Source organism: Bos indicus x Bos taurus, chromosome 16 (assembly GCF_003369695.1).
Source record: "Bos indicus x Bos taurus breed Angus x Brahman F1 hybrid chromosome 16, Bos_hybrid_MaternalHap_v2.0, whole genome shotgun sequence".
NCBI lineage: Eukaryota > Metazoa > Chordata > Mammalia > Artiodactyla > Bovidae > Bos > Bos indicus x Bos taurus.
This window is the reverse complement of record NC_040091.1, coordinates 3214308-3236445: the sequence shown is the minus strand read 5'-3', so window position 1 is coordinate 3236445 and position 22138 is coordinate 3214308. Positions and strand designations below refer to the sequence as shown.

The following is a 22138-nucleotide window of genomic DNA, read 5'->3' as shown; positions in this document are numbered from 1 at the left end:
TGGCCACAAATGGGTGTGCCAAAGGCTTTGGAAAGCGATTGCAGCCCTGGAGGGTCACCTGCTGGGAGGCTGGGGGAGGGGTAAGTGTGCCCAGAGAGGCAACTTATTCAGTGATCCAGAAAATAGAGGAGATTCTTGTTTTTTTCTCCCTCTCCTCTCTCCTGTGCCCACTCTCCTCATCACCATCACCAGGGCTCCACTGTTCCTCTCTCCCTTCGAGATTTCCCATTCTTCTCTGCCTTCAATTGGAAGTTCCCTTAGAGACCCTCTGGCCAACTCCTTCTTACCCAGCCTCAGAATATGGAAGGGACTTGTTCCCACATCATGCCTGGTTGATGTCAGGGCCAGCCTTGGAGCCCTGTGCCTTGGTGCTGGATCCATGGCTACAGTCAACTAGGTCCTCCCCTTCAAAAGCATCTTCCCCCTGATTTCACAGTATTCAAATCAACAATGCACATAAATCGGAGTGCTCTCCACTCCATGGAGGAAGAAAGACACAACTGGGCCCCCCACCCCAAGGGCAGCCTGGGCCCCCAGTTCTCTCCCACCTGCACAGTTCAGTCTTGTTAAAGGCATCCTGGAAACAGGCATCTTCTGGGACCTTGCTCAACAGCTGATAAAGGGAACATTTTACTGTCAACATATCCTATTTCCCCCGCCCCTTTCCCGATACACAGCCTTAAGCAGAAAGAAAAAAATCTGAAATCTTTTTTAACTTCAGAAAGAGGGACTGAGTGAGCCATCAGGAAGCTCTTTCTGCTTCCGAGAACAGCAAACAGTAGGAAGAGTAACTCGGGGAGAATACGACATCTCTTGCAAGGGCTGGTCCTGGGTGGGTGGGGTGCGGCTCGGCCCGGGGGACCAGGGGCTGGCCGGCATAGCTCGCGCGGGTAATGGCTGCAGACCGGCCGCGGGGAGCGGAGGCGCCCCGAGAAGCCGGGCAGGTACTACCTAAATGTTTGGTGGCAAGGACGAGGGCGAGGGGGCGGCGTACTGCCCTAGGTAATGATAGTCTGGGAGCCACGCGGGGGCTGCCCGTCGCGGTCGCGGCTACAAAGACAGCTCGGGGACCTCCCGCTTTCCTCCCCTGGGTACCGGCCCCACCCCGCCCCCTCCCCGCAGCCCCCCACCTTCGGCCCGCCTCGCCCCGCCCCCTCCGGGCCGCCCCAGCGCGCATGCTCTCTCCCCCCGCCGAGTAACCTGGAGATTTAAAAGCCGCCGGCTGGCGCGCTGGGGGCGGCGGGGGGGACGAGCCCGCGCGCGGCGGCCCCGGGTGACAGGCGCCCGCCTCGGCCAGGTAGGGGCGCGCCCGCCGCGCTCCGCGGGAAGGGTCCCGGCGCGGGGAGGGGCGCGGCGCTGCCGGGCTCCGCGGCGGCGCGTGTGTTGCGCCCTCGGGGAGGGGGCGGCGCGGTGGCCGTCCCGCGCCCGCGCGCTGGCTCCGCGAGTCCCGGGGGGTGTGACGGGCTGCAGGCTCCCGGGGCGCGCCCCTCGCCCTGCCGCGGGCGGGCTGCGGGGGCCCCCGCGGAGCCGCGCTTTCTCTCGCGGAGGCGGGCCAGGCTGGAGGCGCCGGGTCCCCCGCGTCCCCGACCGACCGGGCGGCGGGGCGGGCGGAGAGAGGCCCCTCCCTGGAGCCCCGGGTCTGGCCGACTGCGGGCGCAGCGGCCGCTCGCTCCGGTGGCCTTCTCCCGCGTCAGAGTTTTCTTTGGAAAGTTGCGTTTATTTTCTTCCCTTGTCTCGGCTTCACCGGAAAGGGGCAGGGTGAGTCACCGGGGCGCGCGCAGCCCGGGACCTGGGAGCCGAGGAAGGGGCCGACGGCCGGAACGCCGCGGGGTCCTCGGGCGCGGGCGGCTTGCCTGGGGGGAGTGAGGGGTTGTGAGGAGGGAAAGGGGGCTGAGCCCTTTCGCACGTCAGTCTTGGGGCTTGGCTCAGGGCCGAGAGCTGGGCTGCAGTGTGCGCGCCGTCCTGAGCCTCGGTTATCCGTCAGAAGAGAGGGGGAAAGAAAGGGCGTCCTTATCTTCGCCTCCCGGGCTCAGAGCTGCTGAAAATCCTGAGAGCAGCCAACAGGTGTGCTGAGGTGGTCCCCGGGCACCCACCACAGCGTCGCAGGGCTCCGGGCCAGGCCTGCAGGGGAAGGCCCCAGGGAACTGCCGGGTCCCGTGGGTGAGGACCAGGTCTGCCCCGGTCCCCTGTGGTCCCCGGCGCTGCATCACTGTGCGTTGACCTTGCCCTTGACCCCTGAATCGGTGTCTGCCTTCCTGACCGGCACTCTTGATCTGCTCCGCTTCCCGCCCTCCCCCGCCCCCCCTGCCCCGAGGGCCACACCTCCCTATCTTTTTCCTCAGGGGCCAGACTGGAGGGTACAGTAGGGTTTGGCCCGGTGGGTACCTGGTGCAGACTTGTTCTTCAGCTGTAACACAAACCCCATCCTGGCGAAGCTGCCGTCTGCAGCTGGCCGCAGTCCGTGGACCAGGGCCTAAAGTGATCCTTGCTGGGCTCCTGAAAACGTTCTTCGGGGGCTTGATGAGGCCCTGGGAGGCTTCTGACTGCCTTTCCGGGCTCACTTCGGAGAGGGACAGCCTTGGTGTTGGACGCCCCTGCGCGGAGGCCCGGCCGCAGGCTGGCGTGTTGGGGTGGGGAGGGCAGCGCCAGGAAGTGTAGGCTGCTGATTGCCCCAGCCTTCCCTATAGAGCAACTTCTTCCAGTGTGAGATTGCAAAGTTATTTGAGATCACAGCCAACAAATACGGGTCTCATCCTCCCATTCCTCCCTTATCTCCTCTCACCAGGCTTGTCCGAAACCAGGACTCTGTTCTAAAAGTGCCCAGAAAAATGGAACTTGAGTCCACAGGATGAATCTGAAGGTAAAAATACAGCTGTGAGTACAGCTGTGGACGTTCAGGCTCCAATTTAGTGCAGGCATGTTGGGGGTGGGAGTTTTTCTGTCTGCTCATGGAGTGTGCCTCTCCCGGCTCTGCGGTGTCCTTCAGGAGGATGAGGAGCTGCACAGTGATCCTCGGTGGCCACTGAGATACCTCCAGGCTGGGTGCTGGAGGGATAGCGTGAATACCCCTCTCTCAGCCTGGGCAGGGCTCTGGAGAGAAAAGGGAGAGAGGCCGGCTGTTCTTGAGGACTCTGAAAGGCAGATTAAGCTCTCATCAGGACTCTTGGAGCCTGAAACATAGTATTATAGATAACAAGCCAGATTGTCAGGTGTTTATATCCTGGCTGCTCCACAGGCTAAGGGATGAAGGGCAAGTTACGTAACATCTTTTAAGTCTCAGTATCCCTGGCTACAAAATGGACATGACAGTAATAATGAAAATTCCTACTCTGTAGCTTTGTTATTTATTAAATAATAATGGAGCAAATATAAATATATGTACACATCAGTTCAGTTCAGTCGCTCAGTCGTGTCTAACTCTTTGCGACCCCATGAACCACAGCACGCCAGGCCTCCTTGTCCATCACCAACTCCTATGTCTAAAATGTAGAAAGCACTCCAGCTTTATTAAACCATGCATACAGAGCACTGGACTGTGTGCCTGATAGGTAACAAGTGTCAGTTACAGGTAACTGGTGTTAACTATATCCACTGTATGTACACGTGTGCCCTAGTGGACAACAGCACCCACCCTGGGCCTCTGTTCTTGGGTTCTGCTGTAGACTTTGTTTCTTTGGGATCAAGGCCTTCTGTACTCTGGGGAGTCCGTATGACTAGTTAAGAGCCTGGGTTTGAATTCTGTTTCCTTTTATTTACTTTTTTAGCTGCACTGGGTCTTGGGTGTGGCATGCAGGCTCTTTAGCTGTGGCATGTGGACTCTAGGTCCCTGACCAGGGACCGAACCTGGGCCTCCTGCACTGGGAGTGCAGAGCCTTAGCTGCTGGGCCACGAGGGAAGTCCCAGTCTTATTTCCTTTTGCACAAATTACTTCACCTATCTGTGCCTCAGCTTCCTCCTCTGTAAGATGAGGATAGCAGTACCTGCCTCGCAGTATTGTGAGGATTAAACAAGCTGACGATCTCAAGCTCTGAGCACAGCCACCGTGATAACGTCAGCTGCTATTGTTTGGTAGCGATGGAGGCAGTCCTTGTGGTTCATGCTCAGGAACCAAAGTTTCTTAGCAAGGGAATTATACCGTATACAACTGTATGTAAGCTGTAAATGACACACTTGCAGTTGAACTTGTCCGGTGCAAAGAACACAGCAGGACTTGACGTCCTGGTGTCTTCCCTGTCAGTACTGTGCATGGCTTGTTTTTCGATCAGTCCAGAAACCCCTGCCCTGCCTGTTTCCTCAAGTTGGAAGAAAGTGCCATGAAATGATGAAGGTACAGTGCCTGGAAGGTTAAATGCCTTCTGTGCAGAGAAGACTTTTTGTGTTCTGGTTTTTAGAGAAACTGTGCGAGAGGAGGGAGGGTTCTGAAGTTACTGTTCTGCTCTGTCCTCCCGCCCCAGCCCTGGGAACCCTTTGCTTTCTGGTGTCAAGAAGAAAAACCCAGCCTGGCTTTCTGTATGTTAACAGTCCGGGGCCCTGTTTGCTGGATAGCAAGGGCGGAGGCTGGACCAGTTGGTACCAGGCCCAGTGTCTTGAACGGTGATGCCACTTGACTCCCAGCAGCAGAGCTGCAGCGTGGAGCTTTGTCCAGTGTATTGAGTGTCCCCGCCTGGGGGCAGGGGCTGGTGACAGAGCCATCACGGGATCGTCCTGATGGCTGACCAGAACTTCCTGTGTAAGCCCTTTTTGTGCTACACAGTCTGTGTTTCCTCCCCCACGGGAAGAAGTCCACATTTTGCCACTGACCCTTAGCGACTTGTGGGCCTTCTTGCTTCCGATGTTGGAGACAAGCCTACCTCACCTGTTGGCCTTGGTTTCTGTGTCTGTAATGGAGATGATCGTATCCACCTTACAAGAGTACGGTAAGGATTAAATGAGATCACCATATTTAGCAAGGAGCCTGCACAGACCAGGTGCTTGGTACGTTTGTTCTTTTTGCCTTCTTTGTTAATTCTAGAGGTCATTCTCTCTAGGAAGCTGGGATGAGCCAGCTGGAATGGAGTTTGGACACCAGCCTCTGGTCTCATAGCCCGCAGTCCCTCAGTCATCAGATTCAGGCCAGATGAATGTCTAGGCAGACAGCATGCCCCCAGCAGCAGTCAGCCAGAGACAGACCCCCTTCCCCAGTGCTTTCTATTATGCCCCCGCCTCCCTCGTCCCAAGCATACTTGAGTTAGCAAATAGCGTTCAAGCTGGGAGTGCCTGACCCATCCCTGGGAGTATGGCAATCTAGATTCCTGCTCCTGGCTCCTGTGGCTTAGAGCAGAGCACCTTCAGTGTACCTGGACACACTGGTCGGATCCCATCAGACAAGAATTCTGAATCAGCCTCACCTTTAAGGCCCTTGGTTGAGCACCTCCCTTGGCAGGGCCTGAGCAGGGACAATGCTCCTTGGTTTCTAGGAGCTGAAGGGCTGGTGGAGTGGGAGACAGGGAAGGACTACAAGTCAGAGACCAGGAGGACCATATCCATCACTCAGTGTCCAGTGAGTGTCATCAGGGTTTGGGAGAAAGGGGTCCTTGGCAGCTCGAGGTTCAGGTAGCCCTGGGGGACGTGGGGACTTTTGCTGGATAAGATTTAGGTGAAAGGGAGGGGAGGGCCAGGGGAGGTAACTGGAACATGATGGCTGCTTTGAAAATAAAAACAGGCCCAGTGCTGATGAATATCCCATGTCCCATGATTTGAGGTCTGGTATTCTTCCCGCCACACCTGACTCAGATCAGGTCAGTCGCTCAGTCGTGTCCGACTCTTTGCAACCCCATGAATCACAGCATGCCAGGCCTCCCTGTCCATCACCAACTCCCGGAGTTCACTCAGACTCACGTCCATCCAGTCAGTGATGCCATCCAGCCATCTCATCCTCTGTCGTCCCCTTCTCCTCTTGCCCCCAATCCCTCCCAGCATCAGTCTTTTCAATGAGTCAACTCTTCACATGAGGTGGCCAAAGTACTGGAGTTTCAGCTTTAGCATCATTCCTTCCAAAGAAATCCCAGGACTGATCTCCTTCAGAATGGACTGGTTGGATCTCCTTGCAGTCCAAGGGACTCTCAAGAGTCTTCTCCAACACCACAGGTCAAAAGCATCAATTCTTCGGCGCTCAGCCTTCTTCACAGTCCAACTCTCACATCCATACATGACCACAGGAAAAACCATAGCCTTGACTAGACGGACCTTTGTTGGCAAAGTAATGTCTCTACTTTTGAATATGCTATCTAGGTTGGTCATAACTTTCCTTCCAAGGAGTAAGCGACACCTGACTGGGAAGGGGCTAAAAGGAGAGGCAGGTGCATATAGCAATCCCAGGCTCCCGTGGCGGTGTTTTATGGACATTGCCTTTTGTGCATAGTTCCTGCCTGCTGACTTTCATGGCTCAGCCTCCTCCAGGAACCCTGGAGAGCATGGAGCGTGCACGCCTGCACCACCTCATGGTGCTTTGCCTGCATCTTGGCCCTTCTGAAGGGCGCTGGTGGGTTGTTTCCCAATCCCCAGCCCCTTCACAGCGGGGCTTGCACAGAGGGGGGCTCAGTGGTGGTGGGTGGGCAGGCTTTAGTCTCACTGACATTTCTCTGGGGGAGGTGAGGTTGTAATGAATGAGGCACACTCTCTTCAAAGGTGGGCAAACTCGGGCTCTTTAGCAGCAACAGAAAAAATGCCTCTTTCTTGGAGCCCCTCACACTCTGCTCACTGCTAAGGGGACTGTTTTGAAGAACACATCCCTAAGACTGAGTCCAGCCCAGAGCCCCCTCTGGTAAATGGGGCTGGTCACAGACCCTAGGATCAGTTCCCTTCAGTTCAGTCCCTCAGTCGTGTCCGACTCTTTGCGACCCCATGGACCGCAGCATGCCAGGCCTCCCTGTCCATCACCAGCTCCCGGAGTTTACCCAAACTCCAGCAGTCAGTCAGAGACAGACCCCCTTCCCCAGTGCTTTCCATTATGCCCCCGCCTCCCTCGTCCCAAGCATACTTGAGTTAGCAAATAGCATCCAGCCATCTCATCCTCTGTCGTCCCCTTCTCCTCCTGCCCTCAATCTTTCCCAGCATCAGGGTCTTTACAAATGAGTCAGCTCTTCGCATCAGGTGGCCAAAGTATTGGAGTTTCAGCTTCAGCATCAGGGCTGAAAGGGCCTCAGAGACCACTGAACTTGAGATCCAGGGGTGGGACCAGCACCATGGTCTAACTCCCGGGCCCAGGGCTCTCTGCTCCTTAGTAAGTCTGCCCAGACCTCCATGCCCTGGTCTCTTTCCTGTATCTGTCACCTTCTGAGGGAGGTCAAGCTCGGGGGTGGGGGTGGGGGGACAAGGATGTGTATGGCTGGGGAGAGCCGCCTGGTCTGGCTGGCTGGCAAAGTGCGAGTTCGAGTTTGCTGCAAGAGAGGCTGGTCAGGTTTCACTTTGCAGGGCTGTAGGGAGCAGGGGGAGGGGACTCCCCAGCGGCCTGAATGTGCCGCTCGCCCTTCTCCTGTGTTCCTCTCCCCCACCCCGGGCCAAGGGGTTCTTTGTGTACCACTACCCCCGCCTTGTAGGGAAGTGTTCATTGTGGCCCAAGTTGAGAAAGAATTTAGCTACTCTGCCAGGAACAGAGTCCAGCTCTGGGAGGGAGTAGGGGAGAGGTCAGTTCTGCCCCCAGATGGGTGGGTTACTCGGATCAGTTTCAGGTGACCGCTGACCCTTGGCACTCTATGTACTTGAGCACTGTGTAGGCAGGTAAAGGATGGGGTAAGTGTAGCTGGTGAACCCTTTTCCACCTGGTTCCTCTTGGCTCTCGGTGGTGGAGGACTAGGACTGCCCGGCCGGTGCCATGCGACATTGTTGGTGGGCACCGTCCATGGTGAGCACCCCACCTGGGGCCAGGGGGCAGGTGTGAGATCACATCGCCGTACAGTTGTAAAGAACTTGAGACAGCATCTAGACTAGCACTCATTTTACAGTGTGGAAACAGTCCCAGAGAGGTATTTCAGGATACACAGCTGTGAAAGTTGCTGAAACTGAACTACACTGTCCAGGCTCCTAGTTCAGAGCACTTTCTAGAATTCAGGAACAGTTTGAACTTTCCGTTCAACCATTTTTTACCTGTGCAGCCTGGGCGTGTATTTCTCTGAACCTCCCCTTTCATCCTTGTGAAATAGGAATGTCAAATACTTTGTGGGATTGTGCAAATGGTATGAACTGGAGAAGATACATCAGGTACATGCAGACAACCTCCTGAACAGTCAGCAAGTGTCGGCCACTGTGATGATTTTCCGTGGCTGGGAACCACACTGTCCCCTAACTGGAAATGTCTACCCCAGCCTCCATTTCCCTTCGCAGCCTCCAGCACAGGCGCGTCTGCCCAGTGACCTCTCCTCACCTGCTGGGGCCAGCACCTGGGGAGGCATTTACATTCCTGGCATTCTTTGTGCCTTTGGGGGCCCCTGCAGGAGCCACGTGGGTGAGGGGGGTGGAAGCCGACGCAGAGCTGGTCCCCTTGCGACCTCTGCTGCTCCTGTTGGGAATGAGAGACCCCCTCCCACGTTTCTCCACGAGGAGGCCCAGTGCTGCATGAATTTGCAGGTCCTTGCTCTCACACACGTTGAGAGACGTTGGTGGTATTCATCTAAGCTTCCTCACCTGTCAAGTGGGTGCACTCATTGCAACTGTCTCATCAAGCCAGTTGGAAGACTCAAACGTTTGGAAGGGCCCCTGGCATGTGGTAGACCTCAGTGTTAGCTGCTGTTGGTCATTGCAGATGAGGAAACTGAGGCTTAGGGAGGGCAGTGAACAAGGTCCCATAGTTACAGTGAGGTGCAGAGCTGGCAGGCGAACCCAGGTCAGGCTGATTGTCGAAACTTGGCCACCCTGGAGAACCCACTGGGATGTCTGGGTTGAAAGAGCTGCCAGTTGACTGACTGTCTCCATCCGGACCGCACTGGGTCAAAGTGGTCCCGAGGGACCTTGGGTCGCCGCTGTTTGCAGGAGGGGCGTCTGATCCGGAGGCCGGGTGCCTGGCGTTAGGTGTGTGTCCGTTTTGACCGTCCCCATGGGGTTGCCAGGTGACTCTGGGAGGCGCGCTCGGCCTAGGCGGGCCCAGGTGAGGGTCGGCAGGCCCCGCCGCCCCGTGGCTGCATTGGCCGGGGGAGGTGGGCGGGCTCTGGGCCCCGGGTCCCTTCCCCTCCCCTCCCCCCGGCCTCCCCAGGCACTTGTGTGTCTCAGAGCCGGGTCTGGGGCTCTCAGGCAACAAAAGCGGCTTCCCTCCGCGCGCTGCCACCTGTTGGGTTTTCACACGTCGGGGGGAGTGGGGGGAGGGAGCCGCTGCCCTTTTCCCAGTGTCTGCGGCCGCCCCCCACCCCCAGCCCGGGGACTGGGGGTCTCTGCCTCCCAGCGTGGCGGGGCTCAGGGGCTGGGCGGGGAGAGGGCCGCAGCAGCTGGAAGGGGCCCGAGCGGGCAGGGGCTGGGGCGGCAGCCGAGGGGGAGTTTGACGGATTACTCTGCGGCCGAGAGGTCTCTCCCTAATCCCCCTTTGTGTCCCGGCTCGCAGCCCCGCGCTCGCTCTGACAAGCTGCTAAGCAGAAGGCTTCCCGTCCGAGCGAAGAAAAGGCGGCGCAGCAGGGCGGACGCTAAATCCCCGGCCCTGGGCCCGGGGGAGGCCGGGGCTGGGCTGCAGGAGGTGGGGGAGGGCCTTCTCTCTGCCGCGGCCGCAGCCCCGGGCCTCCCGCTCTGCGGCTGCATTCCGAGTGGGGCTCCGGCACGTCCTGGGGAGCCTAGGGGGTCGTGGGCCCTGGCTTCTTATGCAGATAGCTGTTGCCGGTGGTCGGGTCGGGGTTGGGGAGCAGACCCTTGCTTCTTTGGAAGTACACTTGAGCCTGGAGAATGCAGGCTGACGTGGGCTGGAAGGCGTGGGAGCTGCATGGAGGCTCCTCCCGCGTCCCCTTCTCCCTCGCTGCCCAGACAGGAGGAATTCCCACAGCCCAGCGGCCCAGGCAGAGAGGTTTGTCATGGTGGAAAGCTCGCCACCTCTCAAGCATGTTCATCTCCCATCTCCTGTCTGGCCAGCACAGGCTTTCTGGGGTGTCCTAAGGCTCCTGTGAAGAGCTCATTTTGGGGGTGCAGGGGGCTAGGTGTTACGAGGTAGGACCAAAGGTACTGGCCCCCTGGGTCTGAGGCAAGGGGCTGGGTGACCCCACCCCCCCCAAGAGGTTTTGGTGAGCTTCCAGAGCTATTCCCTGCCCACGACCCTAGAGGATCTGAGAGACGGCAATGTGGGGTGTGGCTCTGGGGTCCAGTCTGGTGTGGAGGAAACCGGGTCCCTCGTCCTGTGCAGTCTCGGGGCCTCTACCTGTGGGATCCTTTGCACCTGCAGCCCCGGCCTGGGCTGGGGGGCATTAGGGAGCCTGGCCCGGGGTGACCCGACCCCTTTCTACTGCTGAGTCTAACCCTAACCCTGCCTCCTCCCCGTTTCCTTCTCTGCAGGGAGGGGCTCCTTGGCCTCGTGAGAAAGATGGCGGGCTCACACAGACCGCGCGTCGCGGGGGGGCTCGGGGTCAGGCCAGGGCTGGGGCCCTTTGATGCCTGGGCGATGTGGGGGCACCGGCCTGCATAAAGAGGCCACAGAGATGCCGCCCCCAGCCCACTCCCTCGGCCTCTGTCGTCCGCGGGGGCCGCCTGCTACCCCAGCCCCACCTCGCCGGAGGGGTGGCAGGAGCCCCTTTGAATGGCCTCAAAGGCCTCTTTATGCGTCCCTCCACACTCCCTTCCTGGAGGGGCCTTCCCACCCCCCCCATCAGCCTCCTCCAGCCCTCTGAGTTTTGGAGAGAAAGTTCAGGCCAAGTTTCGCTCCTGTTGCTCAGTTGCACTTCCGTACTCCCTGCTGAGGCCTAACCTGAGAGGGGCCAGGGAGACAGGGGTGCCCTCCAGCCCAGGACCTTCTGCCATCCGCTCAAACCCCTGGCTGAGCCCTTAGGAGCCGCCCTCTGGGGGTCATGCTGGAGTCTCCTTGGGGTGTCTGGGCGTGGGGGCAGCACTTAGGTCCTGCCTGTCCCTTCCACCTCCCACCCCAGGCTGCTGTCCGTGAGTTGTTCTTTAGATAAACGTTTCCCAGGCTCCTTCTCTGCTAGAGTGGGTGCTGGAAAGCTGCATTGGTGCCTATAGCCCGCTCTGGGAGTGTGGCACCCGGAGTGTTTGGGTATCTGGAGCTGGGCAGGTAAAATGCAGGTTCACCCTCCATCTAAAAGGCTTGAGCTCTGAGGCAGAGGTCCCTAAAGCTTTCCAGAAGTCTTGGGGTTCCTTCAGCTTCCTTGCTGTCCTGTCATCCAGGATCTGGAAGGAAGGGGGGAAACAGTTGGACCTCGAGAGGGACTTGTTCTCCTAGAGGTCTTCCGTTCCTGTGCACAGGGTCAGCCCCCTTTCCCTCGTCTTCCCGCCCCCTCCCCACCAGGTGAGCTCCTCTGGGTGGGCTCCAGGAGCCGTGGGGAGGAGGATGAGTCAGAAGTGTCTCTGAGGCTGGAGGGTGGAGGGTGGAGGCGTGGAGTGGACCCTGCTGCCCTGCCTGTGTCCCTGAGGACGCAGGGGGCTCTGAAAGCAGGGGGACCCATCGGGAGTCGTCACTTTCAAGCTTTAGGGAGAGGTGTTCCCTGGGATGCAGATGGGAGCTGGAGGCAGGAAGGTGGTGACAGACTGCCTGTCCGAGCCTGGGCCCTGGGCTCCTCTGTGTCTAGAAGGCTCCGGGAGGACCACTGGTGACTAGAGTTGGTGCTGTGGGAGTCCTCCTCTAGCTTCCTCCTCCTGAGGGCTGAGGGGGGGGGTCCTCCTCTAGCTTCCTCCTCCTGAGGGCTGAGATGGGAGTCCTCCTCTAGCTTCCTCCTCCTGAGGGCTGAGATGGGAGTCCTCCTCTAGCTTCCTCCTCCTGAGGGCTGAGATGGGAGTCCTCCTCTAGCTTCCTCCTCCTGAGGGCTGAGATGGGAGTCCTCCTCTAGCTTCCTCCTCCTGAGGGCTGAGGTGGGGGTCAAACGGGAGGCTGGGGCACTGGGGAACGGTAAGGAAAAGAAAGAAGGGCTTTGGAAGGGAGGGTGTTCTCATGGGCTTGGGCGTCTCTTGGGCAGTTCCAGGCTGGGGAGAGTCTGGGGTGGCAGGGGTGCCCAAGAGAGGGAGGCCACGCTCAGCACCCTGAGTGCAGAAGCAGCAGGGCTGGGTGCCCACCTCCTCCCCAGGAATCCCTCAGCTGGCCCAGGCCCTGGTCCTGGGCACAGCGCCTCCAGAGGGTGGAAAGATGAGCCAGGCATGGGAAGGATTGCCTCTGGAGGGTGGAGAGAGGAGCCAGGCATGGGAAGGATTGCCTCCTGAGGGTGGAGAGAGGAGCCGGGCATGGGAAGGATTTCGTCCTCCTCAGTCCTGGCTGTGGGGAGCTGAACCGAAGGAGGGAGGGAGGCAGGGGGGTTGCTTGATGGTTGCTGGAGAGCTGCAATTTATTCTAAACAACCGGGGCAAACCAGGGTTTGGGAATGGGTGCCGGATGTGGGTGAGGCCGGGTCTGATAAAGTCTCTGTTTGCTCAGGGAGGACCTGGTCCCTTAAAGCCCAGGGCAGGGGAGTCCCCAGGGTGGGGAATGGAAGGGGCTGGAAGCCTTTAGACCCAGAACCCTTCCCTCCAGGTCAGACAGCACTGCCCCCTGGTCTCCATGGCCCCCCGCTTTCCTCCTGGGGTTGCCATGGCAGTGCAGGGACTGGGGAGAACTCGAGCGGAACCCACAGCCCCCAGCTAAGGGTGCTTTCTGGTCCCCCAACCCACTCTGGCGACCACATGGGTCCGTGTTTCACGTTTCTCCCATGCCATCCCCATAGCAGTCCGTGTCTCTTTCCAAAGTGGATGGTCTGGGTCTGAGTGGCTCTTGGAGGAGGAGGCTGCTGGTTGTCCAGCCTCGTGTGAAGTCCCTTTCTTCCTGGGCTACAAGTTGCACAACCCCAGCAGGCAGTTACGGGATGGACACTTCTTAGCCAGCACTGACCGCGTCTGATTTCTTTGTGGCGCAGCGCAGACAGCACCTGCAGCATGCTTTGTAATGCACAGGCCCTGTGGGGCTTCGTGGTGTTAGATAAGGAAGCAGACGCTGAGATCGGAAGAGGGCACGGTGCTCCGGGAATGCGCTCAGTGGGGACAGGGGCTGGAGCCAGGCTCTCGGCCGTGAACCTTGCACTGCAGTAGTGCTTTTCAGCAGCGTTTGTGGCGCTGAGTCAGTGAGACTGGAGAAGGCACTCCAGGCTCCAGCCACGAGTGGCCTGAGGCTCTCTGTCCACCTGTCTACCCACCACGGGATGATGACAGGTTAGGGGACCAGGGCTCCCCTCTCTGCCTTCTCTGTGCAGCTGACTTGGTTTTCCCTCTTCTATGGTCACTTGTAAACAGAATGGACTGAAGTGGGTGCAGTGGTCGGGAAGCAAGACCTAGAGGCCCACTGCCCGAGGGGCTGGGGACCAGGGTGGGTACTTCCCTGCTGGGATCTCTGAGCAGAAGGCCCAACGGAAAGGGCTGCGGGGATTTCTGGGCCAAGAGGGGACCCGCCCCGGGGTCACTGGCATCATCACAGTGGCTGCCAGGTGGTGAGGCTGGGACCTGGGAGCAGCCCCCCAGTCCCCTGATAGTTGGGCAGCTCACATGGGAGTGCTTCTTCCCCATGGCCACTGAGCATGGAGAGAAACTCAAGAGGGGTTTTCAGGCCGAGGTTCTTCCAGGGGAGTGCTTTTCAAATGGTTTCAATGACAGGCTCAAACCCAACCCAAGAAACCACAGCCTTTTCTCTTCCCCTTGTCCTCCTCCTTGGGGTGGTAGTTTGGTGCAGCTCGGCTTGTGGCCAGGCAATGTGAAATAGGAAGTGTGACTCTTAACAAAGGGGAATTGAACAGCCCAGCTTTGGCAAGTGGAGAGAGAAAAACAAACCGGGCCTCGCAGAGGGTCTCCAGGGGCACCTTGATAACAGTGCCTGGGGAACTGGGAATTCAGCTGGTTTGACTTTTTTTTTCCCCCTCCCTTCTATACTAGGAAACAAGGGAAGTTGCCAAGATTTCAAAACAGAGAATTACTAACATCTAGTAGCCTCTGGAGTGTACTGAGGTTTAAATATCATATTTACCTTATTAATTAGGTCAACCTTAAGCTAATATGAACATGCACTTCCTGCCTGCACAATAGGGGGTGGCTCCTGGGTGTCAGGGCCACGCCATCAGCCCGGGAGTGAACCAGATTCAGAGTTCAGAGTGAATCCTAGAGCTTAGGTTCCCGGAACTTAATGCTCTGTGTTTGTGACTGTCCCTGCCCTTTTAGGATCGAGTGTTGACATCTGTACCCTGCCGAGGCCCCCCACGATGACAGGCGGTTAGCATGGCTGAGAAACCAGACCTGCACAGTGGGCCTGCAGGAGTGGGTTTCTGGCTGAGTCCTCGGCGGTCGGTGGCAGCCAGGAGAGGCCTCGGCGTCTGCAGCAAGGCGGAGACGGAGCCATTCTGGAGCGTGTGAGCGGGCCAGAGCCCCACTTGCCCGGTCCAGCATGGTCCAGAGGCTGTGGGCAGGCCGCCTGCTGAGGCATCGGAAGGCCCAGCTCCTGCTGGTCAACCTGCTGACCTTCGGCCTGGAGGTGTGCCTGGCGGCGGGCATCACCTACGTGCCACCCCTGCTGCTGGAAGTGGGGGTGGAAGAGAAGTTCATGACCATGGTGCTGGGTGAGTCACCGCATCCTCTTCCCCTCCTGCTCCAGAGACAGGCCTCCCAGGAAAGGAAGGCACCAGCGCCTCTACCCAGAAGGTGCCTGCTGCCCCTTAGCCAGGGGGTCAGTGCTGCTGAGCAGAGGGCTGACCCTGCGCCGAGGGGCTCCGAGAGAAAGAGGAGGACAGGGCCGTTCCCTGGTTACCTCTGTGTCCCAGGCCCCTACACATGTACAGCCCCCTGAGACGTGGAGAAACTGCCCTTTGCAATTCAGACCTGTGGCCTCATCCAACTCCTGCAGTAACGCTTTGAGGTTACCCATTTCAGAGAGAAGACAGTGGAGGCTAATGAGAGATTAGGTGACTTAGCCCAGCTGTACTGCTAACTTAGCTATGGATAAATTGGGTTGGGGTTCCCCCCACAACCAGCAAGGGCTCTTTCTGGCCCCTAGGGCAGGGGCTGGGCTCCTGGCTGCAGACGAATTCTGCGAAAGCCACAGAAGGCGAATGGGCACCATCGTTTGGTGGTGACCAAGCAAACGGTCACTTCCTTCACTCCCAGGAAGAGGGGTCTGTCGGGATGGCAGGGTCGGGGTCAGCCTGCCTGTTGAAACCCTGCCTCCCGCCCTCCCTGGCTCCGTGCCCGTGCAATTTATCACTGACCGGCTGCTTCATGCCTCAGTCTTAACATGGGGCGTTAGTGATCCCAGTTGTGAGGCATGCGTCGGGGTCTGGTGAAGTGGTTAGCACAGCACCAGTGCGGAGTGGGCCCTGCATGCGATGTCGTCGCCGCGTCCCTCCTTCTCGAGGAGGTTGGTCCCCGTCCCCCGCCCCTTCTGAGCCCTGGCCTTTCGCTCACACTCCTCGCCCTTCTTGCAGGCATCGGTCCGGTGCTGGGTTTGTTCTCTGTCCCGTTGCTTGGCTCGGCCAGTGACCACTGGCGCGGGCGCTACGGCCGCCGGAGACCCTTCATCTGGGCCCTGTCCCTGGGCGTCCTGCTGAGCCTCTTCCTCATCCCGAGGGCCAGCTGGCTGGCGGGGCTGCTGTGCCCGGACGCCAGGCCGCTGGAGCTGGCGCTGCTGATCCTAGGCGTGGGGCTGCTGGCCTTCTGCGGCCAGCTGTGCTTCACACCCCTGGAGGCCCTGCTCTCTGACCTCTTCCGGGACCCGGACCACTGTCGCCAGGCCTTCTCCGTCTACGCCTTCATGATCGGCCTCGGGGGCTGCCTGGGCTACCTCCTGCCCGCCATCGACTGGGACGCCAGCGCCCTGGCGCCCTACCTGGGCACCCAGGAGGAGTGCCTCTTTGGGCTGCTTGCTCTCATCTTCCTCACCTGCGTGGCAGCCACGGCATTTGTGGCCGAGGAGGCAGCCCTGGGCCCAGCCGAGCCTGCAGAAGGGCTCTCCGCCCCCTCGGTGCCGCCCTGCTGCCCAGGCCGCGCCCGCCTGGCCCTGCGGAGCCTGGGTGCCCTCTGTCCTTGGCTGCGCCGGCTCTGTTGCCGCACGCCCCGCGCCCTGCGCCGGCTCTTTGTGGCGGAGCTGTGCAGCTGGATGGCATTCATGACGTTCACGTTATTTTACACAGACTTCGTGGGTGAGGGGCTGTACCAGGGCGTGCCCGGGGCTGAGCCAGGCACGGAGGCCCGCAGACACTATGATGAAGGTAAGGCCTTGGCTGTCCCGGGGGGCTGCTGTGGGAGCTGCCCTCCAATGGATGTTCGGGCATGGGGAGACGCCCACAGCCTGGCGTCTGGGCCCCGATTTCCCCACCTGGAAAATGGGCCAGCGTGCAGGCTGCATATGCAGTTGCTGAGGGAGAAGAGCAGCAGGTTGGCTGCAACCTCAGCAGAGCCTCGGGCTGTTTGTCAAGTTTTGATCAGTCATTGCCCCAACCTGGCGGATGGAGAGGCTGAGCTTATTTCAGGTCCGGAGGCCGGGCCGAGGTCTGCCTGGCCCCACGTTCTGTGTGCCCTCTGCTCCGCCGCTGCCGTGGCCACGCCTTGCAGCTCAGGTGTCCCAAACTCTTCCTTTGGAGGCTCTGGCGGGGCTGTCTTGGCCCCCTCCTGGAAGCTGAGTGCTCTGAGCCCTCAGAACGGCTTCCTTGGCCCTTGGCCAGTGGCTGTGATCACTTTCCCTAATCTAGACTCCTGCTGCTTGGGGTGGGTGCGGGGTGCTGGGTGCGGGTCTGGCAATAGCGGGTCTTGGGCAGCAGGGACCAATGCTCCTGGTTCCAAGTGCCCTGTGCCCCTGTGCTGAGCCCTCTCCCAACTACGTCTCATGGCCTTTCCCCCTCCACCCCCAGAGGTCCGGATGGGCTCAGGGACTGGTGCTCCTGGTTCCGAGTGCCCTGCGCCCTGTGCTGAACCCTCTTCCCAGCCCCATCTCATGGCCTCTCCCCCTCCACCCCAGGGGTCAGGATGGGCTCAGGGTCCGGATGGGCTCAGAGACCGGTGCTCCTGGTTCCGAGTGCCCTGCGCCCTGTGCTGAGCACTGTCCCCACCCCCTCTCATGGCCTTTCCCCCTCCACCCCCAGGGGTCCGGATGGGCAGCCTGGGGCTGTTCCTGCAGTGCGCCATCTCCCTGCTCTTCTCCCTGGTCATGGACCGGCTGGTGCAGCGGTTCGGCACCCGGGCAGTCTACCTAGCCAGCGTGGTGGCCTTCCCTGTGGCGGCTGGCGCCACGTGCCTGTCCCGCAGCGTGGCGGTGGTGACCGCCTCGGCTGCCCTCACCGGCGTCACCTTCTCTGCCCTGCAGATCCTGCCCTATACGCTCGCCTCCCTCTACCACCGCGAGAAGCAGGTACTCAGCGGAGCCGGGGGAGGGAGGGCTGACCTAGCAGTCTGGAGCCAGGGTCTGGCCAGAGAAGCTGGAGGAGGAATTCTTTGACGGGAGAGGAAGCCTGTTGTGGTCCCAGGGCCAGAGACCTGGGCTGCGGAAGGAGGGTGTAGATAAGATTCTGGGAATGACATCCTGATGTCAGGATTATAAAGCCCTTCAAGTGGATGATTGCAGGAAATGTGAAATCCTCTGGAAATCCTGAAGAAGCAGGCTAGTCAAAGTCCTCAGTCTGGGTTGCAGTGTTCTGTGCAGAAGCAGGGGGCTGGATCAGATGACCTTTGGGGCACCTAGCTTCCGCAGCCTGTGAGTGGGAAAGGCCTGGCGTGGGCCTTGTCCAGGGAGAGACCTGGTTACTGACCTTGCTCTGGTCTCAGACGGGGAAGGCTCCCGACTCCTCCCTCCCCTCTTTCAGTTTATCTTCCTTTTCCTGCCTCCCTCCTTTGCCTCGTCCGCTTCCCCCACCCCCACGGTGGATCTCTCAGAGCCTGAGGCCCCTGCCACCGCTCGCCTGGGCACTGTGTAAGTCGGGGGACCTCCTCCCTGCTTAGCCCCCCTCTAAGCAGTGGCGATGGCACCCCACTCCAGTACTCTTGCCTGGAAAATCCCATGGATGGAGGAGCCTGATAGGCTGCAGTCCATGGGGTCACGAAGAGTCGGGCACGACTGAGCGACTTCACTTTCACTTTTCACTTTCCTGCATTGGAGAAGGAAATGGCAACCCACTCCAGTGTTCTTGCCTGGAGAATCCCAGGGATGGGGGAGCCTGGTGGGCTGCCCTCTATGGGGTCGCACAGAGTCGGACAGGACTGAAGCGACTTAGCAGCAAGCAGCCCCTCCAGGAGCCTCCTCCTGTGGGAACCTTCTGAGCCAGGCTGTGTGGTCACCTCTGTGGCCTCCACTAGCCTCACTGAGCTGCAGCCCTGTTGCAGAGTTCTGTCCAGGGGTGTCCCAAGAAAAAAGAGACTCAGCCTGCTGTCGTAGGGCTTCCAAACTGCAGGGGAGACCTGTTCTGCCCCTTGCAGGCCACGGGTGAGGAAACACCTAGCTGGGGGGCGTGTTAACCCAATCGGTAGCTGCAGGGGTGGGTGTGGGTGGGGGAACCTGACCCCCGCGGCCCCTGTGGGTGCCCTGATGACCTTTATCAGCCTCCAGTCTCTCCTGCGCTGACTGGGGGCTCAGGCTGGCGTCCAGGGGCCAGCCTTGGACACGTGCCAGGAAATGTGCTGGGGTTGGTCTTCCCCTAGACTGGGGAGCACGTCTGTCCCCAGGGCAGGGCGGCCGGCTGGGGCAGGGTCCCGGGCACCGTTGGCCCCGTGCTGCCTGCCCGCCTCCTCCGCTTCCTGGCAGCACACGAGCCTTGGCTAGAGCTCCGCCGCGGTCTCCCGGCTCTGATGCAGCCGACCCTGAGAACGCGGTGTTCCAGGCACGCGTGGGCCCTGGGACGGCTGTCAGACGGGCCTTGTCCTCAGATGGGAGGCTCTGGGGCATCCCAGGCAGGGCAGGGGCAGGCCGTGCTTGTCCCCGGCAGACGGTGAGACGGACAGGACGGCTCCCACAGGAGCACATCCAGGCCACGGGAGCCAGGACGGGTGTTCCTCTCTTCTCCAGGCTGAGTCTGAGGACCCTGCCTGGCCCAGGCTGGGGCCACAGACCTCACAGGAGGGCAACAGCTGCAGCCTGGGCCTAGGCCCCGCAGCGGGCACTTCTCTGTGTGGGGGTCGACGGTTTCCGGTGGCAGGTGGCAGGGGCCGGGAGGAGGAGGCCGGGAAGGAGCGTGCGGTTCGGGCGGCGGGGATCTCACCTGTGTTCCTCCGCTCCGCCGTGTCTCTCTGCCCGCCTGTCTTCCTTCTCCTGTCTTTCCTTTTACCTTGGGGTTCTGTTCCCCTCCGAACTGGTAGTACTGAGTGCATCTGCCATGCTGATTTGAGGAGAGGCTGGAAGAGACCTCGACATGTGGTTTCAGGGGTCCCCTTCCGGGCCCCCGGCCCCCACTCCCGAGGAGACTCCTCGCAGGAGACGCAGACCACGCCGGGGTCTGCCCAGTTTTCTGCCCTGCTCCCGATTTTCATTGAGGCCCTTTGCTGGCTTCCTCTCGGCCCTGAGTTGAAGGCCTGGGCCGGTTCTCACAGCTGGGGGACCCCGTGTCTGGGTGCTGACCTGTCCTGGTGTGTCCCCCTCCCCTCCCCCAGGTTTTCCTGCCCAAGTACAGAGGAGACGACGGAGGCGGTGCCGGTGAGGACGGCGTGATGACCAGCTTCTTGCCGGGCCCCAAGGCTGCATCCCCCTTCCCCCACGGACACGGGGGGCCTGGCGGCCTGCTGGCAGCCCCGCCCGCTCTCTGCGGGGCCTCCGCCTGCGAGGGCTCCGTGCGCACCGCGGTGGCTGAGCCACCGGAGGCCAGGGCAATCCCGGGCCGAGGCATCTGCCTAGACCTGGCCATTCTGGACAGCGCCTTCCTGCTGTCTCAGGTGGCCCCGTCTCTGTTTATGGGCTTCATCGTTCAGCTCAGCCAGTCCGTCACTGCCTACATGGTCTCGGCGGCAGGCCTGGGTCTGGTTGCCATTTACTTTGTCACGCAGGTAGTATTTGACAAGAGTGATTTGGCCAAATACTCTGTGTAGGGTGCTCGCCAGGCATGGAGGGCGGAGGGCCTGCCTCCCGGTCCGGCTCTCCCTGCTCAGCCTCCTGGGGCCGGGGTTGGCCTTGCCCTTTCTGCTGCTGCCAAAGTGGTTGGTGTGGCTCTCCGCTGCCTCCTGGTGGCAGCGAGGTGCTTCTTCCCTCCCACCTCTTTCCCTCCCAGCCCTAAGCCAGTCTTGGGCCGGCTGGCTTGGTAGCTCTTCAGAAGGCTTCAGTCTGGACTTCTTCAAGGGGAGAAGGGCAGGGCATTTAAGTAAGTCCACGCACTGGAATGCAGGACTCTGCCCAGGGATCACCCAGGCTCAAGGTGGACAGTTAGTGTCCTGGTCAAGATACACCCAGTGAAGGGATTGGGGTAAATCCCAAATTTGAGTAAATGCAACCACCTGTTCTGGCATCAAGGGCCTTTATCCTGTAGGTTCTCCCATCATCGCTCCTGCGTGGGAGTTTCTGCTGTGAGACTCTGCAGGATTTGCAAGTACGAAAAGGACTTGGGGGGAGCATGATCCTGAGTGGTGAAGGCAAGCCGCCCCGCCCTCCAGCACCCCCTTTCTGCTATTCCCCCTCTCCTACACTTAGGACTTTGCTTGTTGGCCCCTGTGGTGCCATCACAGGGACCCTGGTCTTTAAATATTTAACTTATTTATTTAAGTAGAAGGAGAATCAAGGTGTCTAGGAGTTGGGTAGGATGAGATCCTCGGTGACTAGGTCCCCTGAGATGGTTAGTTATTGGGTTGAGGGTTGCCAGAATCTCCTTCTCCTGGAGGGATTGGTCTGGCCCCCAAACTGCCTAACCTTGACCTTGCAAACTCCACTCACCCCAACTGATATCCCAGCTCCTGGTACCCGAGGTGGGGAGGGCTGGGGAATGTGAAGGGTGGGGCTCCAGGTCTCAGCAGCCTCCCTAGCACCCCCCACCCCATGATCCTGCCAGCCCCCAAACCCCCAGCCTAGGGGGGCCTAGGACTGGGACTAGGCCTCCAAGCCCACCTTTCCTCCCCCGCTCCACAGCCCCCTCCTTGGGGCTGTTTTGGGACCAGAAGCACAAAGTGTGGCTCCTTGAGCCTCTATCCGTCTCAGCCCCCAGGGCATATCTGTGCTTAAGAACTCTAGCGCAGAAACTCAGGAGCACCCCCTGCCTGGGCTAAGGAGGTCTTATCTCTCTGGGGGTTTAAGTGCCGTTTGTAATAATGTCACGTCTTATTTATTTAGCGGAGTAAATATTTTATGCTGTATGTGAGCAATCAGAGTATAATGTTTATGGTGATGAAATTAAAGCCTACTCCTATGTTTCATTGGTCTTTGTGTCTTTTCTGAGGGGGAAAGACCAGCCCCTGTCAAGACCCGGTCTGGGCAGCGGCAGGTCCCAGCACCACCAGCAGGTGGAGCCATAGACCAGCACTCATCTGTCTTCTGCCTGTTGGGTTGTGCTGCCTGAGGACTGGGGAAACCCTCTAGGGGGGAAGGGGAGTAAGGCACAGGGAGGGGGCGCATTTTCCTTATCACAGGGCTCACAGTGAGGCCAAGAAGACGAGCAAGCGCCCGTTATCAGCCTCAGCAAGAGGACGCACCTGGCAACCTTAATGGTCTTTGAAAGCTGCTTTGCTTTCTGGCATTAACAGATGTCCCGGCTCACCTTGTGTATTTCTTGCCATAGATCTGAAATGAGCTATTTTCTCTAAGGGCATCTGATTGATTTCTGTGGAAAAAGGTTTTTTTCCACAGCAACCATAATATTGGCATTGGGAGTGCTTATTATTAGGTTGATTGTTGGTATTAGGTCTTTTCTGTGGACAAAACTAGGGGAAAAAATGTTTAATGTCAATACGTGGTGAGTTTCTATTGATATTGCCTGTTTAAGTTCAGGATTAGAGATTCAGTTCAGTTCAGTTCATTCGCTCAGTCGTGTCTGACTCTTCACGACCCCATGAATCGCAGCACGCC

General features: G+C 59.5%; 1 protein-coding gene across 4 annotated transcripts; it reads left to right on the top strand.

The window, feature by feature from the left end:
* Positions 1-1200: 1200 nt before the first annotated feature.
* On the top strand, positions 1201-21489 carry SLC45A3 (solute carrier family 45 member 3). 4 transcript variants are annotated; one of them, XM_027564283.1, is made up of 5 exons: positions 1201-1297; positions 14344-14738; positions 15600-16382; positions 17253-17518; positions 19747-21489. In XM_027564283.1, the coding sequence occupies exons 2-5, from the start codon at positions 14567-14569 to the stop codon at positions 20176-20178; spliced, it is 1653 nt and encodes a 550-aa protein (XP_027420084.1). In that variant the 5' UTR covers positions 1201-1297; positions 14344-14566; the 3' UTR covers positions 20179-21489. The 4 variants fall into 4 exon arrangements, with proteins under 4 accessions (XP_027420084.1, XP_027420085.1, XP_027420087.1 ...); XM_027564284.1 differs by lacking the exon at positions 1201-1297 and adding an exon at positions 1585-1758; XM_027564286.1 differs by lacking the exon at positions 1201-1297 and adding an exon at positions 2671-2860.
* Positions 21490-22138: the final 649 nt, after the last annotated feature.

Excerpts from the sequence above, each read along its gene's own strand:
- SLC45A3 (XM_027564283.1), top strand. The coding sequence starts at position 14,567 with ATGGTCCAGAGGCTGTGGGCAGGCCGCCTGCTGAGGCATCGGAAGGCC. Across the intron at positions 14,739-15,599 it reads GTTCATGACCATGGTGCTGG|GCATCGGTCCGGTGCTGGGT; the intron begins GTGAGTCACCGC and ends CCCTTCTTGCAG. Across the intron at positions 16,383-17,252 it reads CCGCAGACACTATGATGAAG|GGGTCCGGATGGGCAGCCTG; the intron begins GTAAGGCCTTGG and ends CTCCACCCCCAG.